The sequence below is a fragment of the Labeo rohita genome, chromosome 16 (assembly GCF_022985175.1).
Source record: "Labeo rohita strain BAU-BD-2019 chromosome 16, IGBB_LRoh.1.0, whole genome shotgun sequence".
In the NCBI taxonomy this organism is placed as follows: Eukaryota; Metazoa; Chordata; class Actinopteri; order Cypriniformes; family Cyprinidae; genus Labeo; species Labeo rohita.
In genome coordinates this window covers 29,301,793-29,321,534 of record NC_066884.1, presented here as the reverse complement: position 1 = coordinate 29,321,534, position 19,742 = coordinate 29,301,793, and the positions used below count along the sequence as shown (strand labels likewise).

Genomic DNA, 19,742 nt, shown 5'->3' with positions numbered 1-19,742 from the left:
ATTTTTAATAGTGTTTGACTAGGGCCAGTATGCAAGCACATGTCTGTGTGCTTATGAAACACTCAGAACACCCTAACAGTATTGACAGGTTCATTTTTAAAATGCCTTAAACTCACGCCACTCACGTGCTGACTGTGTTACGTAATAATAGCTCACCTGTCACGTTCAACACGAGAGCATGACCGTCACTCCTCAAAGCTCCCATAGCGGATCTACTGAAATGGATCTTCTACTTTAACTTTCAAATGGGTTCATTTTCTTCAGACTGTAAAGCCTAACCCCTTCTTGTAGTAATCAGATTCATTGTTGAGAATATTAGGCCACTGCGGTTTTCCATGGGAGCTTTTTTCATCTGAATTATAGAGAGCTCTAGTTTACGACAAACCCTAGAGGTCTAACATGCTGATTTCCACTCGCATTATGCATGTAAGGAGCAGTCGGGAGAGCAGCATGCGAAAACTGTGGGAGACATAAAGGATGCGCAAGGAATGCAGGGCTTGTGCTTTGACACAGATGCAGGATAGTGTGAAAAGTGTTTTATATATGTTTCGAAAGTGATATCGTTTTGAGTTTATGGAGGTGATATCATGAGTGGATGGAGAAAAAGACTAGGTTTTCCAGTGCTGTAAATATATTTTTGTATTTAGTATTTGTTTGAATTTATTAATAAATTCATGTTATTTTAGGTGAAAGGCTTCAACAAACCATTTGAGATTAGTTAGGGTTGGATTGTGTATGTGCACGCCATGCTCGCGAATCGATCTTGGATTACATTATGCTGTAAATATTTTATGTTTAGTGCAGGCGTTTTCTAGCGCCAAGGTAGTGTAACAGTCTAAGATGGATCCACACTTGAGTATTGTCCAGTCCTGAGGTTAAAATAACCCAAGTTTTGCATAATGACCCTGACGTCAATTGCACTGTGACAACGAGCCATTGATAGAGCTGCATCTGACGGCTTGACACAAAGAAAAGCACTCCTGTCACCAAGGGGCGTAGTGGTGATGGCATCTGTTGATGACTTGCTACACTTCTACAGCAGACTTCACAGACTGAGCCATTGTTTCTTTATGAGGGAACTGCATTTGAAGTTCATCCACAGCTGACAGACAGAGCGCCACAGATGGACTCGTACACTAAAGCAGCCCTTTGTTTGGCCACAACTCATTAGTCTTTGTCTAGAGCTGGAGAGAGTGTGTTTGAGGCATTGTCCTGTCGCCGAATGCATTTATATTTGAAGTACTCAGACGGTGAAATGAGTTGTTTGATTTACGTAGCTTGGATTGATCCTTTTGATGTGCCAAAGAGCTGTGAATGTTAGAGATGTAGTTTGAATGTCTTTGTATTGTTATTATGTCAGTATTTCGATGAGAGTTTCAGTGTCTTTGTTTGTGTATGGCTTTTGTCGCGGTTTCTTTTCTCGAATGAATTGGCAAAGGCATGATCTATCAGTAACTTGATTGTGATTGTTATAATAATGTGTCGAGTCTTCTGTTGAGTGGCTGAAGGAACCCATCAAGTGACTAAAGGCCCTTTCACATGATGTGTGTCAACATTTTCGAGCATGCTGAATTAGATGGAGTTAAATGTCGAGCTATAGTTATATACATGTCAAGTGTTGAAACATCAGTGCTCAAATTATTTCAACCTTTCAGATCTTTCTGTGCCAATTTAGATTTTTTTTTTTCAATGCATATTAGTGGAATGTGTGGCACATACAAATAAATTGAATTATAAGTGCATTCATTTAGAAAAAAAAAACAAAAAAAAAAAAACTTTTCAAATTGACAAGTAAACAAATATATATAAACTCATTTAATTATTGGTTAAATCACATCAATAAATATTAACATTCATTATATTGCATTTCAAATAAATGAATAAATTGATCTTAAAGTTATTTAGTTTCTACTAAAAATTAATGCAAATGAAGATATTTTACAATAATCTCAGCATTTTCATTTTGCAATGTCTTTGACACTTTTGATTTCTGTTTACTTTTTTTATTAATAATTTGGTAATAGACTCTTTATTTATTTTACTTTCTTTTTTAATATGGTTCACCTGGTACCTGGTAATTACATTGATCAGTAAGACCCTGTGCAATCCTAAGGTTTAAATTTGATGCATTTGGCAGATGCTTTTATCCAAAGTGACTTTCATTCAAGGTATTTGTTTCATCAATTCTTGCTTTTCCTGGAAATCAAATATGACCTTGGTGTTGCTAGTGCAATGCTCTACTGTTTAAGCTGCAGGGACATAATGTATGACTCAATGTTGAATGATTTTTGACCTTCTGTGGCAATCAACAAGACTTGTTTTTACTCAGTGAATTAGGCATATTAGTCTGGATTGCTCTGAAAGGGTGCTTTATGATGATGCTCACTGATTCAGGACCTACCCTCTCTTCAGTCATTCAAAATTAACGAGACATTGATTAATTAAATCATATCTCTGTCCATTCTATTTCCTGGTGCTCGTAATGGTTGGTGCAGTTTCTACCTTTTATCCATGTAATGTCTTTGTTATTACAGATGGATTATGGAGCCAGCCGAGAACTTTTGATTCTCGATGTGTTCACTTTATTTAAAATTGGAGCATGGTATGTTCCTTGTGGCACTGACCTTTATTTGAAAGCATTAATATTTCAAGGCCCTTGGCATCAGGAAGGTGTGTAGTATGGATTCTTTTTCTTGCTATTAGAGGATTTTTGGGTTTCATTTGGTTTTGAAAACCTTTATACCATTTTTAAGAAGTTTAATGACTCTGGAAAAAAAGTCATGTGGGACATGTTTGCAAGTGACTTTCAAACAAAGTTTGAAACTTCTTTTTGCATTATAAAATTAAGGTTTTCTTTTATGAGTTTAGGCCCACCCCAAACAGTTTTTAAATACATTTAAATTGAGAAATTAAAAACATGCTCATCTTAAAGGCTCATTCAAGCCATTGTGGGCGTGAACTGCATTTTTATGTCTGATGTCATTGACAGCTCCATTTTTGAAAGCTTGTTCACAGCAAGGACGATATACAACTCTAAAATTTAATAATTATCATAATTCTTTGAGAATATGGGACGTGAGCAACAGCTATAACAATATAGTAAAACGATTCAGCGGACGAACATTCACAGCCAATTAGAATTCACACAAGCAGACAACATAACTGCAGTGTGTGCTGATAATAAACAGAACGTTATCACCGTACATCGTATTCATAGTTGTTTATAGCTGTTGTTCTTGGTGTGAACCCACCTTAAATGGGCACTTCTTGGTCAAGACCAGACGTTTGTTTATAGTCAAAAATTCTGGCTGCAAAAGACTGCATTCTTTATAATATCACTTAATGCTGCCACCATGAATGAACTATGTTTAAATCCAAATTTAATAATCAGAAATGACAAAGCTCTCACAGTCATATTGGATGATTTACCATCTTTGTCCATAGGTAGATCATGCCGTGTGTTTACCCTGGTGTCAGCAGTAGAGTTTAAAATACTGCAGGATATCTGGCTATACAGTGACCTCTTGCTGGGCCAGATTGTTTCCGATCCATCTGTCTGTCAGTGGTCAGACAAGAACCCGCAGCCTGCGGGTGTACAGGTCATTACAGCCGAACAGTCCCAGCAGGGACGGAAACGGTCCAGAGCCACTGGCATGGTCCATAACCACGGCTGCTCGATGCCTCAGGTGTACTGCTGCACACTCCAGATTGGAGCTCTCCGAGGGGCCATTATCAGATAAAACATCTCCCATTACCTTCTAGAAATGCACCCCTGCCATCTGTGCAAGCTAGAGCAAGAAATCATGCCTCTTCCATTTTCTCAAATGTGTTGTCAGTTTTATAAATTGGGACTATTAAAGTGGTTTGCTTTCTTGCCATTGCAAACTGTTGCCGTAGTTGTGGTGACATCCCTGGAGAGTGAAGGGCTAATGGAAGTTTTGCTTAAACTTTCTCTCTCATTTCAGTTACAGCTGTACTTACAGTTTCTGATTTAAGATTAGGTAGTGCATGCCATTGCAAACTGCTCATGCAGTGGTGTTTTATGCTGTTTAGTTATTGAACATTCCGTAGCACTTGTTAATTATGTCCCTTGTGTTTTGACAGTCGGAGCTCGTGGGGCAGATTTTGGCTGCGACAAACCAATTTTTCTCAGTCTGTGGGCCACCCACACTGCTAAATTGATTTAATGTCTGTTAATGGGCTCGGCCACTTCTCCCAAACTCTGTTGACTTTCTGCTGCTCACCACCAGAGCACAGAGTCACTTAGCATCTCTCACACTTTTGCACATGAGTGCTCCACAATTACAGAAAAGTTGTAATCAATTAAGGAAACCGCACTACTTTGAAACTATAATAGTATAGTAAAATTATAGTATAGTATTGTAATAGTACAAATCCTGCGAGATATAGTGGGATCATAGTGGGACTGGCATACAGGGTTCCAGATTAAAATAGTCACAAATGTGACCAAAAAAAAAAATATATATATATATATTTTATATATATAATTTTATATATATAATTTTGTTTTTTTTTTTGGTCACATTTGTGACTATTTTAATCTGGAACCCTGTATGCCAGTCCCACTATGATCATTCACCCTGAAACTGAACAATTAGTCCATTTATTTATTTATTTATTTATTCTTTTGTAGCATAATACGTACACAAAATATTTAGGATGATGTGAGATGATGACATAATTTCCATTTTGTGGTGAACTGATACTTTAAAATAGTGTTCACATGTGTAACATTTGATTGAGTCTGAAACCAAATTCAGTTTGCCCCCCCTTTTCTACAGAACACTATTGTCAATCTGAATCATTTGGTTCTTTTTGTGAGATTATGATTAACTTTTTTATTTTGGGGCAAGTTGTCCTTCAAAATTGTCCACACTTGGTACATTTGATTGAGTTTAAAACCAAATTCAGTTTGTCCACCTTTAGAACACTCTTGTCAATCTGAATCGTTTGGGTCTTTTTGTGAATTATGATAGACCTTTCATTTTGGGGCGACTTGTCCTTCAAAATTGTGTTCACACTTGGCACGTTTGATTTAAGTTTGAAACCAAATTAAGTTTGTCCCGCTTTCCTTCAGGACACTATTGTCAGTCCGAATAATGTGGTTCTTTTGTGTGCCATGATGACAGACTTTTCCTGTTTGGTTGAACTAATCCTTAAAAATTTTGTTCACATTATTACATTTGATTAAGTTTGAAACCAAATTCAATTTGTCCCCCTTTCCTTCAGGACACTTTTGTCAATCCGTATCATGGTTCTTTTGTATGCTATGATGATAGACTTTTCCTTTTCAGTTGAAGTAATCCTTTAAAATGTGTTTAGACTTGGTACATTTGAGTTTGTAAACAAATTTAGTTCACTCTTTTCAGTCTAAATCATTTGGTTCTTTTGTATGAACTGATGATAGAATTTTCATTTTGGAGTGAACTTAATCTTTGAAATTAAGTTCACACTTGGTACATTTGATTTAGGCCATTTAGTTATTTTTTTTAAAAACCAAATGATGGGAGTTATTTTTGTGTGCCACCAAGTTAAAATGACAGCTTTTTTTCATACTAATCAAAGTAAATAAATGTTACGGCTGTTTGAAATCAGGTCCACACCTAAACCACCTGTATGAAAGTGTCTCACCACCATGGAAAAATGAGCAGTCACAGTTGATTTATTGAGAAGCATACTGAATACTGAACACAAATGCAAATAACGTGCCAGCTGTTACTCTGTGCCAAATTCTTGGTTGTCATTGTAGATATGTAGACCTTAACATGCACTCATAGAGTTTATCACGTTTGTCTGGTTTCATTCTGCCTTCCTGAGGCAATGACGGCTATGTGATGTTTTTTTTCTCCTTTCTTCTATATTCTTATGAATTAAACAACCTGTTGAAAATACTGATGACATTTTGACCTTCTTCCCTGTAGATATCTGGAGTCTAGGGGTCATCCTCTTCATGCTGGTGTGTGGTCAGCCACCTTTCCAGGAGGCCAATGACAGCGAGACCCTGACTATGATCATGGACTGCAAATACACTGTACCTGCCCACGTCTCCAACGCCTGCAAAGAGTAAGTTACTGCTTTAACCTCTACCTCAGCCCCAGTCGGATCATCTCTGGCATTTCCTGCAGCTTGAATGTCGACATTTTTTCCTTTAGACTATTAAGACACAATGCCTTTATGGAGCCTTTTAATTGTCTGGAAAGCAAAGTAATGTTGACATGGATGTTAATAAGCGACCTCAGACAGAGTCAGAGTGACCTTCTCTGAATCTTTACATCTGACATAACTTCCTTATGTTATATACAAAAATATTTATACAAAAATATTAAGCAGCACAACTGTTTTCACTGACAATAAGAAGATTTTTTTTTTTTTTCTGAAGACTGACGTAAAGATACTGAAAATTCAGCTTTGCCATCTCAGGAATTAAAATACAGTTCAAAATAGAAATTAAATTGTATAATAATATGCAGAAAGTGATCTGATGTGTCCCTAAGGTGTCAGGATGCTTGTGATTGGTTTAACAGGAGTCAGAGTTTGCATTAAATGTGATAGGCTGCCGCATCCAGACTGATCGTATTGTGTCAAACAGCACGGTTATGTAACCGATAAGCTCCAGGCGTAAGCTGGAGCTAACCTCTCATTCACTCAACATTTTTCCCCCCCTCCACTCCAAACTGTGTCGTTTAGCTCACACTACTAGCTGTCTCTTGCGGTTTGTCCTCAGGAACTTGCATGTCAGGCCAATGTGTGTTTGTTTTCCAGTTCTTTGTCCGGGCTTTGTGAGCACACATGTTTAGTGTTAACATCTTTTAGAACTACTGCCAACAGCTAAAATTAGACTTTGCTTATAGCATAGCTTAAATAGAAAGACTGCTCACAGAAAAACGGCGCAGAACACACACACGCATGTTCACGTCCAGCTGGTGGACACGCTACAGTCTGGTTCAAAATGGTTTGTGTGTTTTGCATGCCCTGCCACCATTTGAGCAGAATTTTTTTTCTTGGAATGTCATCTTTTAAACAGTCTTTGCAGATATATTTGTATGTTGTTGTTTTTTTTTAGTTACATGTATATGTTTATCATTCAACATAAGCCACAATTCTTTTAAATCTGACGTTATTTGCACATCCGTAATGTCTTTTGTGCCTTTATTTACAGGAATAGTGTTTCCTGATTATCACATTTATTGTACTTTCAAGTACCAAAACACATTTCAGACACTTCAGGAAAGTTAGGATGTGTTATAATAGTGCTGCAGACTTCATCCTGTCATTATCACTTCCATAGAGAACAAGGTGGAAACTGTGCGACGGGGTAAGGAAATGTGTTGGGTCTTGACGTCGTTTCTCTGCAGGATGCCATTGTTAGGCTGTTAGAAATATCACACAATGCTCGGCTGGAATTTAGATGAACAGTTGGGGTAGTTAAGCACTGAAACAAGACCTGTTTAACCAGTGGTAAATACTTTAGTACATATCTGTGTAAAAAGCTATTACTGATTACATTGATATGCAAATGACTTTTCCAATGAAAGGAATTTTAGGTTTTGTCTTTGTGAAGGTGGAAGATTCTGACTTATTCCAAAGGTGTTGAGTTGGTTATTCATTGCTGCGTCAGCATAACTTTAGGGTAGCATAGTTTAGCTGTTTTATCAATTGAGTAAGACATATTTCACATTACAGCTCCTAAGGAAAGTGAAAATGGACAGTGCACTTAGCACAGTATTTGCCAATATAGGCCTTAAAGGGTAACTTTGCTGATTTTCAACAAGCTTTGTATTGTTATAGTGTTGGTAGTGTATGTGACTGTTATTAGAAGCATTATTTAATGTAGTAACCCAGAAATCACTGTATAGTTCCACAGCATGCTTTTTCTGCGTGAGTTTCTACCACAGAAAAAAAGTATGCTTTCCATGTTATGCAAAAATGTTGAACCAGTTGTGACAACGATATGCGATAAGCAACAGGGTATTCTATTTTTGGAATGTTTTCTGTTTCTGCAATGTCATGGTTGAGAGTTCAAGATCAATAACTCTCAGGTATGCGTGTGTTTTACAATATTACAGTTGTTTATTGATGTTTATTAATTTGACTAAGTAATGTTTTGACCATTTTAATATTTTGACTATGTATTAGTTTTAATTGGCTGTCATTTAAAACACAGTGGATAACAGGAAAATTTCTTGGCTGTTTGGCTTCAACACTATCAGATTGAAATGTGATTGGTACACAATCCCAGTTTGCATAATTGTATATTAAATATAAGTAGGGCTGTCAATCAATAATAATAATAAAAAAAATCCGCTCATTAATTGCACATTTTTTTCTGAAATGATTGATTTGATTAATCACAATTTAGGGCTTTTAAAAGTTTTTAAATATGCTTTGATATTGTAATAACTTCATATTCAATCTTCAAATTAATGTAGAAACAACATAAAGATAGTATATTTTTAATATTTGTTCAGTGGCATCTTTTTTAGGTCTGAATGTGAGTATTACTGATACCAGTACTACTGATATCTCGATAAAATTGTTCTTTTTTTTCTAATATTTAACCACTGACTTTAGCCATTCAGCATTATAGTATAACTGACGCTTCGCAAAAAAAAAACCCTGCTTAGTTACTGTTGCTACGTCTGACAAACAATGCAACTCTCACACTACACATCATGTTCTAACGCAGTGAGAAATACATTGTGGAGCAAAGAGAAGATTGTAAACACACTGCTTCTGGTATGCAACAAGGTCTCAGCTTTTTCTTTTTGTAATGTAAGAAATTCAAACAGTAAATACAGTTTTGTGACTCTTTAATGTGTCGTGACAGATTAGTGTATTGCCTTATTAGATCAATGACACATGAACTGATCGTGTTTTCTTATCAACTTAAACCACAAAAAAAAAAAAAAACACGAATGAACATCAGACAGTATTTCATCTTAACCACAGAAAGATGTCAATACCGAAGTTAATCTACTCTCTTGTCTGAGTTGTTTGTCAAACACAATGGCGGATTCGTTGTTATGATTGGTCAGCTCGCCTGTCAATCAAGCTATTTGTGAAGGGTCAATTGAGAGTCATCAGTTTTAATGTTTATTAGACTTCAAAAAATAACTTGTAATTTAAATGAACTTAAAACAGTCTTCACATAAACCTATTATAATAAATGTCATGTGCCTGTGCCCTTCAGCAAGTAGGGAATATACAGAAATTTAAAAAAGTTCTGAAATAAAGATGAATCCTTAAAGCTATAAATTTTATTGATTTCCTCTTTTTTTGATTTCCTCTTTTTTTTTTTTTTTTTTTTTCTCAGATCTAACACACATGCTTATAGTTTCATTTGCGCTTTTATATGAAATGATACAGGCTACAGCACAAGCACGTGTTACGAGCACAGTATAATGGCTGACAGAACAGGAACATTAGTTTTTACCGACATATGGCCTGTTCGCAGTTTACTGATGTTCTACTAAAGCTGCCTTGTCACCTGTACCATTTCCGTGCCTGTTTGACTAGTGCGTAGGACCCTATGATTTCCGCGATGCGGAAAATGCAGACGAAGTCGCGGAATCCAGTCATAAAAACGGAATTTACTGAGTAACGCGGAAAGTCTCAGAATTTGTCACATTTTGAATGAATTAATCAAAAGTAGGTCATTACACTCCAATCAAACCGCAATACAGACTAGTATCTGTAAATATTATGCCGCAAAAATACAATTTAAATGCGAATCCTACATGTTCTGTGCGTCTCTGTTTTAATGAATGGAGCAGACGAGCGGTTTTGTTTACTACACACACTGAAGCATGCGTGAAGCTCGATGTGATTTCAGCATTTGACCGTTCCATTTTAGAAAAACTAGCATCATATCATATACACATAGAAATGTAAAGCTAGACACGACAACCCGTCAAAATAAAAGTCTGATTTAACTTGAAGACATTATATTACTACTATTACTACTGCTACTACTAAAATGAAACAAAAATTATTTTTTAGGGTATAATGACACAACATTTCTTCCGTGTTTTAATTTTAATACTAAATTCCCCTTCGTTTGCCAAAAAAAGGTTTGCTTCATTTTCAATAATTAAAAGATAAATGAAATTAATGTTTTATGCCTTCATTTGATTAAAAAGAACATTTTAAATACACAACACAGAATTTCTGAGGGTAAAAAAAAAAAAAAAAAAACTTTCATAAGGCTAATATTCAAATAATTTGACATGCTAAAACACAGAATTTGATAACAATAAAACATGGTGAGAAAAAATAAAACGTTTCTTAGGGCCCTAAACATGTTCTTTGTGTTAAACCTTTATTAAATTGATGTGAAATTGTGTAAGTTTTATGATTTTAATTAATGAGACATGCTCTTTGATTAATACAATTTAATTTACCATTAAAAAGGAGTTAAGAAAAATTAAAATGGAAAAAAAGTAATCCAGAAAAATTAAAACGGAAAAAAGTAATTTGGAAAAAAATAAAATGGAATTTGGGAAAAAATAAAACGGATTTCATAGTTGAGGTGATCTGAATAGTTGAGGCATCTGAATAAATGCAGTTCTTCTCAAGAAAAAAGAGACTGAAGCAGCAGTTGTGAGTGGGGTGGCCAACCCTAGCTCCACCCCGCGTTAAAATTTTTTAACGCCGTTTAATTGGAAAAATTAATCACCTGTGTTAATGTGCTAATTTTGACAGCACTAAATATAAGAAGTTATAATTGACTGATCTTGTGGCATCGAACAGCATTTCGCTGACAAATTTGTTGACAACCTACATGTTGAGTCACATCTGGTGAGGACATGGTGTAAAATCATAGAATGCATTTGTTTATGTGTACGTTGTTAAGGGTAACTACACAATTTAAACCCGTTGAGCCAACATTTTTACATGTTAATAAGGTTAACGCAGTAAGCTGCGGAAACATTCATGTGGAGAGCATTGGGCTAATTGGCTGTTGGCATGTGATTGAACTTTCTATGGGGGTCCAGTTAGCTCCAAATGCTCACTGAGCTGAATCTCTTTCAGCAAAGAAAACCCGAAAACAGCCTCTGGATCTCATTTTATGAGTTCTCTTGTTGTCCCAACAAGATTTTTGTTGGATTTTGAGTCATTTTTCATTGCATTGATGCATCTTACATGATGAATTCATTTTGTGTATTAATCATCTGCCCTTTCCTGCATTTCATAGTCCTCAAAATTCCTTGGAGTTTAATAAATATGGTAATTTCAGAGGATTATCTTTTAATGTGCAGTTCTCTCAGCATGTTCAAATGCGAACAAGTAATGCATGGAGAAATTCAGAGCATTCCATTAGTCGTTTTGTTTGTTCTGTTCCCTCAGTTATTTTTCAGTTTTTGTCCTGTGCTTTCACTCTTCTTATTTTATTTATTGTTTTTTGTTTTCTTCGTGTTTTTGGTCTGGGTCATTTTGATATCACAGTGGAACTGCTTCTGCTTCTGCTTCTCTGCTGAACAGACATTCTGTCTGATACAGTGTAGTGTGGTAAATGTGATTTATGGCTTTATCAGCAAACTGTCTCCACTAAAAACAATATTATAGAAGATTGTGGTTTTCTCTGGAAGGATTCCTTTCACCTTTCAATAGTGTTATGTTTATGCATTCCATTACTTTACTTAAAGCATGCTTTTAAGCAAGCTTTTAAGCTGTTTACGTTCTTAGTAGATGATGGATTTTTTTTCCCCTTTTTTATGCTAAAATACTTTTTCTATCCTTTAAAAATAAACAAGCAAACTCAATTTTAAATCAATTGTAGGGCTTCCCCCTAATAGTTGACTAACCATTAGTCGATGAGAAGAGACTTGGTCGACCAAAATATTATTAGTCGCTGAGTCGCAGGAAAAAAAATCATGCATCAAACTCAAATACAGCTTTTCATCTGAAAGATGTATGTAGTAACAACTTGCATGACAGATTGAGGAGCTGGTGCAGACACTTGCTCTTAACATACAATTTTTGCTCATACAGATAAGAGTCATACATCTTTTGAATCTGTAAAGACTATATTTATTTGTGTGCACTCAGAATAACACCGGATGTTGTGCTTTTGTAAAATAAAGCAAACAGGATGTGCTTTCTGTCATCTCTGCCTCTATGAATTTGAGCACAAAACTTCGAAAGTCTGTATACTTATAAAATTTATATCTATAGAGAGTAAAATGTCTACTTTCAAATTAACCAATTCAAATATAAAACAAATATACTCCAATTATGTAATCCGTATGAAACGTACATATAAGTGCATCCACTACTGCAGAGATGACGAGTCAGTGTCGTCAACTTCATCAACCCGAAAACAAAGAAAGTGCTAGTTTATTAATACGCATATCTGCCGGTGTGCTGTGGCAAGCTTGTTTTGCATGCGTTTAGGCTTGGTAGGCAATTAAAGACTAATTATTATGATTCATATGGTTTATTAATAAAACTGCAACTTAGGTCTGCACGATAAATCGTAAGAGATTGTGAGGCGCGTTTAGTCTGTAAAGCCGGTACTTTGATTAGTATTAAATCTCCATCACGTGCATTCAGCTGGAGCGGCAATTAATACACAGAGGCGTAAATCATTGACAAGCTAACCAAAGATCGCGCTCATAATCGAATGCATAATTAATCTGCGATTATGAACGCGATTTTTGCGTAGCTTGTCAGTGATTTACGCCTCTGTGTATTAATTGCAAATAATTTTATCAAAGTACCGGCTTTACTGACTAAACGTGCCTCACTGCAACTAATAGCCGACTGATGATTAAAATGAATGACTACTAGTCGACCAGAAAAATCTTTAGTCAAAGGCAGCCCTAATAAATTGCTAAATTGCTATAGACTGATTTGGGAGGGAAACCTGTTTCATAAGTCATGTAATTTGCAGTTCTGTTTGGTGTCATTAATGCCCAGAGTTATTGTTAACTAAAACATAAACTAAAACTGGCCTGTGTCAACACAAGGAAAGATTGTTCAGAGTTAGAACTGGTTGCACTGTCATTTTGTCTTAATATCTCCTCTCATCAGGGTGTGCCCTGCTCTACATGCACTTCTGCAAATTCCTCCCATGACTTTATTGTCCCTTTTCTAAGTTTAGCTTGACTCATACAACATCAACTTCCAGTGTTTAAGACTGGCATACACTGTCAGGGTGTATTTTGGCCCTAAAAAGAGCCAGCTGTCTAATTTAGCCCTCTCTATACCCCTGTGACTGCTGTCAGGTTGCTTTCTTCCTCATCACTGCAGAATCACAGATGAATTTGATAGGCATTGCAGCACACCGTGTGGTTAATGCATGTACAAGCAGTGGTTGGATCATCAACATGGCTGTGATTCCATCTGCCACCATTTTCATGTCAATCATCATTAACATGAATAATTCATCATTATTTGATCACTTTTTTTACGCCACATTCCTACATTCCTTGAGGTGGACGAAGGTGTTGAATTTCCTCTGGATGTCATCCACATTCTTGGTGTAAGATAAAAAGAAAGTGTAACTTACGGCCTGCTAATATTGTGTCTTCTGTTGATTTTACTTTGTTGTTTTTATCCTCGGAAGCGCCAGGAAGAGCGTAAACATTCCAAGCAGATCTCAATGGCTGTTCCTGCGATGGCCTTTCCGCTAGCAGAGATGCTGGAGATAAATTTAGACTAAACAATCAAAGTGCCCATTTCTTGGTTCGGGGGAAGAACATCCTTGACAAATCCCTGCATAAGTCAAAGTGTTAATTTATGCTTCTCTTTTCTACATCTTTTTCTCCCCTGGACAGAATAGACATCCACTTTTATATTGCGACTAAAAACCTTAATTTGTGTTCCAACCTTGAGATAGCTTGTGTGTGTGTGTGTGTGTGTGTGTGTGTGTGTGTGTGTGTGTGTGTGTGTGTGTGTGTGTGTGTGTGTGTGTGTGTGTGTGTGTACTTGTTTTTGCTACATTGTGGGGACCAAATGTCCCCACAAGGATAGTAAAACCTGAAATTTTTGACATTGTGGGGACCGGCTTGTGGTCCCCATGGGTACAAAAGCTTATAAATCATACAGAATGAGATTTTTTTTGAGAAAGTAAAAATGCAGAAAGTTTTCTGTAAGGGTTAGGTTTAGGGGTAGGGTTAGGGTAAGGGGATAGAAAGTGTGGACAGTATACAAACCATTGCGCCTGTGGACAGTCCCCACAAAGATAATAAACCAGACGTGTGTGTGTGTGGTAGGCAAGCAGCGGTGGTCTGCTGCAGTGTTTTGGACCGTTCAGCAGCGATAGAGTGATTATTAGGATTGAGTAGGAGTCTTATCGGGGCTCCCTGCCATGCTGGAGATCCGAGCGGTGTGTGGAGTCTTAGGGGAAGTAGTTGCTGACAGCAGTCTGGCATCATAGAGAGAGACAGAGTCAGTCCATGAATCCAGTGCTTTTAGCTTCCACACCTGAACCCACTGCAGCAAGTCACAATGTGACATGTTGACTGTTTTTTTACTTTAAAGCGTTGATATTTTTAAAAGGTTTAAATTGTAATGTGTGATTTATGCCACTATTGCCGACAAATGGAAACATTTCTTTTTTTGCTTTTCAGATTAAACATAGTGTTGAAGTTAAAAGTTTACATACACCTTACAGATTCTGCAAAATAGGAAGGATCATACAAAAATGCATGTTATTTTTTTTTTCAGTACTGACCTGAATAAGATATTTCACATAAAAGACGTTTCCTTGTTTGTCCCGAACAGTTACGCTGCCCGCTGTTTTTCAGAAAGGGGGTGAACTTTTTTTTTTTTTTTTTTTTTTTTTTTTAATTTGAAGATCAGGGTAAATTTAACTTATTTTGTCTTCTGGGAAACATGTACGTATCTTCTGTAGCTTCTAAATGGCAGTACTAAATGAAAACAAATAATATTTAGGCAAAATAAGAATCTTCATTCTGTTCAAAAGTTTACACCCCTTGCTCTTAATGCTTTGTTTTCCCTTCTGGAGCATCAATGAGCATTTGAACCTTCTGTAATAGTTGCATTTGAGTCCCTCAGTTATTCTCAGTGTGAAAAGACGGATCTCAGAATCATACAGTCACTGTTGGAAAGAGTTTGAATACACACAAATGTTGAAAAACCAAAGAATTTGTGGGACCTCAAGATTTTTTCTGAAGAACAGCAGGCAGTTTAAACAAACAAGGGACTTATGAACAGCTATTGCTAAAAAAAAAAGCTGTGGATCATTCAGGTAACAACACTATTTTTTTCTTGTGGACTATATGTAGACATCTTTTCTGTAAAAAATGATATTCAGGTCCGTACTAAATAAAAAATGATGTATGATCTCTCTTATTTTAGTAAAATAATAAACATTTTGCAGATTCTGCAAGGTGTATGTAAACATTTGACCTCTGCTGTGTGTATATTTAAGTATTTATTGAAAGAAAATGTATGGAATTGAAGTTAAATATTGTTTTTAATGCCTAAATGTCTAATCTCTGTGTTTTTGTATTCAGCTTTAGTTAAATTTGCAAATTAGTGGCCTCTTTTCTTTCATGCTATGTTGACAGCATTTTATCATTTAATATTTCTGTGTTTTGCGCATTAGCTTTGATTCACTCATTTTAACTTGCAGCTTGTCAGAATCTCTCCGATTTCCATTTTAAGCTCTTTTGTCTGGATTTGGTTTTTATCTTCGGGGCTTTTCAGACTGGGTATTTTAAGGCTACTCTGTCAGGCAGATTAATTTAGTCACTGCCTGCTTGCGTAATATTCTCACTCTCATTAAACAACTACCCCTGTTTTCACACATTTGATTTGAATGTGAAATTCAAGCTATTGAGCTGAGAGACAGTTCTCCACCTTATCAACAGCAAACTACTCAAAACTCTACCATTTGCGGAATTTCGACTTGTCTTAAGCTGATAAGAACAATTTAAGTAGTTAAATGACCTTCTCAGAGAGGTTAGCAACTAGATGTAATTGTCATTTCCAGATTGCGGCGAGGGCGTAAATCCTCGGAGAGAAGGAATAACTGTTTTAGATAAAGCTCTGAAGCCTTTTCTTCCTGCAGCAGAAGCTGTTTTCCACTGTGGAGTGCAAAAATGGAAAGCTCTACTGTAGCATGAATATTTCATAGACAAACGACGTGTTAAAAATGGTGACGGGCTGAAAGTAAATAGTTGGCTATGAATCTAAGTGGTGTCTTTTTTCTGGTGACAGGTTCTGTTTGGATGAGGTAGATTGCTTTCTATTTTGCCATAAGGAACCAGGAATGTGACTGGAAAATCTAACAAGTATTGCAGATTGGCATTGGACAACAGAGTTTCTTGCATTACTTTTTCAGCAATGATACTGTGTGCCAAAACAACATACAAATTGACCAGTGTAGTCCAATTCATTAAGAAATTGGACTATTTATTAAATTCATTAAGAATTCCTTAAAAAAGATCTATAGGCTATAAGTTTGAATCAGACAAATCCTTCACTAACCTGAACCATTCAGAGCAGTTAGTGTTGAATTAATGAATGAACATCTTACATAGGGATGTAACAATATTATCAATATTGTGGTATCGTGATAGCAAACTGTCTCAATATTATCACGGTCACATGACATTATGAAACATTATCGGTCTTCGGGGCAAAAAGTGTATTTTTAAAATACTCTAACATAAAAGGCCTTTAAAGTTTTGTTTTGGGCCATTATGCTTTGGCACAGTATTTGTCAAACAAACTAAAAAAAAAAAACAATAGATCTTTATCGCTTCATTTTCACTGTGCATTTTAAAGCGAAGCGCACATTTCGTTTAGGCGATCAACTCATGATCCGGTGTTTTTGGCGTCTCAGAACAGCTCTAATTACAGTGAATGCTAGTGATGGGAAGTTTGGATAATTTTACCGACTCGGACCTTTGAGTCTCGTTCAGCAAAATGAACAAATCTTTTTTGTCAAGTCATTTCGTTCATTTTAACAAAATATAATTACAATGGTACGCATTACTTCCCTAACACATCTACTGCTTACACAAATGTTGATCACACTACAAACAAGACAAAACTATAATGCTATAAGAAGCTATAAGAAAAGATTAATTAATTGTTTACCTGGGTCTTTAGTCTATGATTAGCTCACTTCACCTCTTTTCAGGTTTGAGTCGTTTGTTCATCACGTGTTAGCCCCATAAGCTTAAACTATGCAGTCTGAGCTGGAAAGAGAATTGATCAGTTCATCTCTCAAATCTTCAGGTTCGAGTCGTTCGTTCATCACTTGACAACCCCATTAGATGAACGAAAGACTCGAAAAACCCAAAGACTTGAAACAGGTGAACTAATTCCAGTACAGAACCTAATATGATGTTGCGCGTGCGCGACTGAACGAATCACTCCCAAAGACAACTTGTTCTTTTCGAGTCACATTACAGATTCATTCAAAATGAATGAATCGTTCAAGAACGACCCATCACTAGTGAATGCACTGCAGTGAACTCGTTTACATGTGCTGTGAGTTTAAGCGTGTTTGAGAATACAACAGCCACCAGTTATGCTTTATTTTCGTGGCAGATGATTACAGCATTTCACTAGATTTTGTAGCGAAACACATTTTTGTAAGCACGTTTTCACTGAAGCTCGAGTTTCCCACCGAAATAAAAGCTCTACTGCCATTTTGTCAAAATAAAAGCTTAAAAATGCAGTATAAATTGCTGACAGCTAGTGGTTTTAAATGAATAACGTTACTGCAGTCCAAATTCAAAACTTCTCTTTCAAGTGTAGAAATCAGGAAAGAAGTATTGTAATTTCCCTGCTGTGTAAAGCAAAAATAATATTTTAAAATATTAATTTTCATTTATTTTACAGTGCGGTTGTTTTACAATGGCTGTTACTGTCATAACAATAATATAACATTGTTATTATTATTATATTCTAAATTGTTTGGCTTTCAAAACCCCAGTGTGAATGCAATTTAGACTGAGATTGTATATCACAACTAAAAATAGGGTTGAGATCCCTTTAAAGTTCCCTTTAAAGGTACAAGTCAGTTCACTTTCTTTTCTGACATAAAGGGTTACTCCACCCCAAAATGAAAATGTTGTCATTAATCACTTACCCCCATGTTGTTCCAAACCCGTAAAAGCTTCATTCATCTTCTGAACTCAGTTTAAGAAATTTTGAAAAACGGGACTGCCGACTGCCAAGTAAATACCACTGTCAAGACCCAGAAAAGTATGAAAGACATCATCATCAAAATAGTCCATCTGCCATCAGTGGTTCAATCTGAGTTTTATGAAGCAAAGAGAGTACTTTTTGTACGCCAAGAAAAAAAAAAAAGTTTTTATGCAACAATTTGTCTCCTCCACGTCAGTGTAGCGCCATTTTGGAGAGTATCCGCTGGACGCAAACTATGTACACCAGATACCCTGTTTTTGTTCAAATCAAAGCATAAATACACAAAGAAAATTTATCTGTGTAGTGCGGCTGACACAGAATGGCATTCGCAGTTTGCGTCCAGCAGATACTCTGCAAAATGGCGCTACGCTGACGTAGAGGAGACAAATTGTTGAATAAAATCTTTATTTATTTTTTTTTTCTTTGCATAAAATTTTTTTCTGGTCGCTTCATAAAATTCAGATTAATCCACTTATGGCAGATGGACTAATTTGGTGATGTCTTTCAAACTTTTCTGGGTTATTTAGGTTATTTACCTGGCAGTCAATGGGACGGTCAAAAGTCCTACCAGTTGTCATCCAAAATATCTTGAATTTTGTTCCAAAGACGAACAAAGCTTTTACGGGTTTGGAACGACATGGGGGTAAGTGGTCAATGACAAAATTTTCATTAGTTTTCTTAGGAACATGGGTTGAAACTCTTAATTTTGAACTTAATTTTTGAATAATTTTTTTTAAATATGAAACTTTTTTTTTTTTTTTTTCCCCCAAGTCTTCATTTTTTTTTTTTTTCTTAAATATTGCAGTAAATATTATATTGTGGACTTCATATTGCAGTATTATCTTATTTTGATATCGTTACATCCCTAATCTTGCATGAAACGGCAAGTTTATTGTTTTCAGGCATATTTAAATGGAAAAAAAATATGCACTTTACCTTTAAATGTTTCAACAGCATATTAGTAAACATAAGCAGCCTTTCCTTGATGACAGGAATACTGAGCCTTGAGATGTCAGAGTTGTCTTGCTGTGTGCAAAAACAACATACAGATTGGCCAGTGTGTTATTAAATTCGTGAAGAAATAACTCTTATGAGGTTATTTTTAGTGATTCAAAAACAGACCTCATGACCAGTGAATACTGATTCGCAAAAAAAAAAAAAAAAAACTCTTATGACCCAGTTCTTTTTAATGAATCAAAAACATACAGTGTGACCAGTGTCATCTAATTCACAAACAAACTTTGACTTTTATGACATAACATCTTAAACTAAACTGCAAGTTTGTTTTTATGGCTGTTTAAATGAAAGAAGAAACTATACACGACAGCATAATAGTAAACTCAAACATCCTTTTCATAATGACGGAATACAGTGACATCATTTAGCCAAGCATTTGAGATGTCATATGCAGTGCATTGTTTGTTCTTTCAGGCTTTTTAATGTTGACATTGAAAGGTTACATCTGGACCCCATTACTTTGTCCCACAGCATTTGATAATTACACTCTTTTTATGTTACCCTAATGACAGCTGTTGTTGCCAGAATGCCCAATGACTGTAGTTATTTCTGAGACCCTGGAGAGGAAACGT

General features: G+C 35.9%; 1 protein-coding gene across 1 annotated transcript in view; it reads left to right on the top strand.

The window, feature by feature from the left end:
• snrka (SNF related kinase a) overlaps window positions 1-19,742 on the top strand; it is a 51,373-nt gene that overhangs the window by 21,122 nt on the left and 10,509 nt on the right. The window contains exon 3 of the mRNA XM_051131472.1: window positions 5,943-6,084. Within this exon, the coding sequence (XP_050987429.1) occupies window positions 5,943-6,084 (142 nt within the window). The remainder of the gene's footprint in view (window positions 1-5,942; window positions 6,085-19,742) is intronic.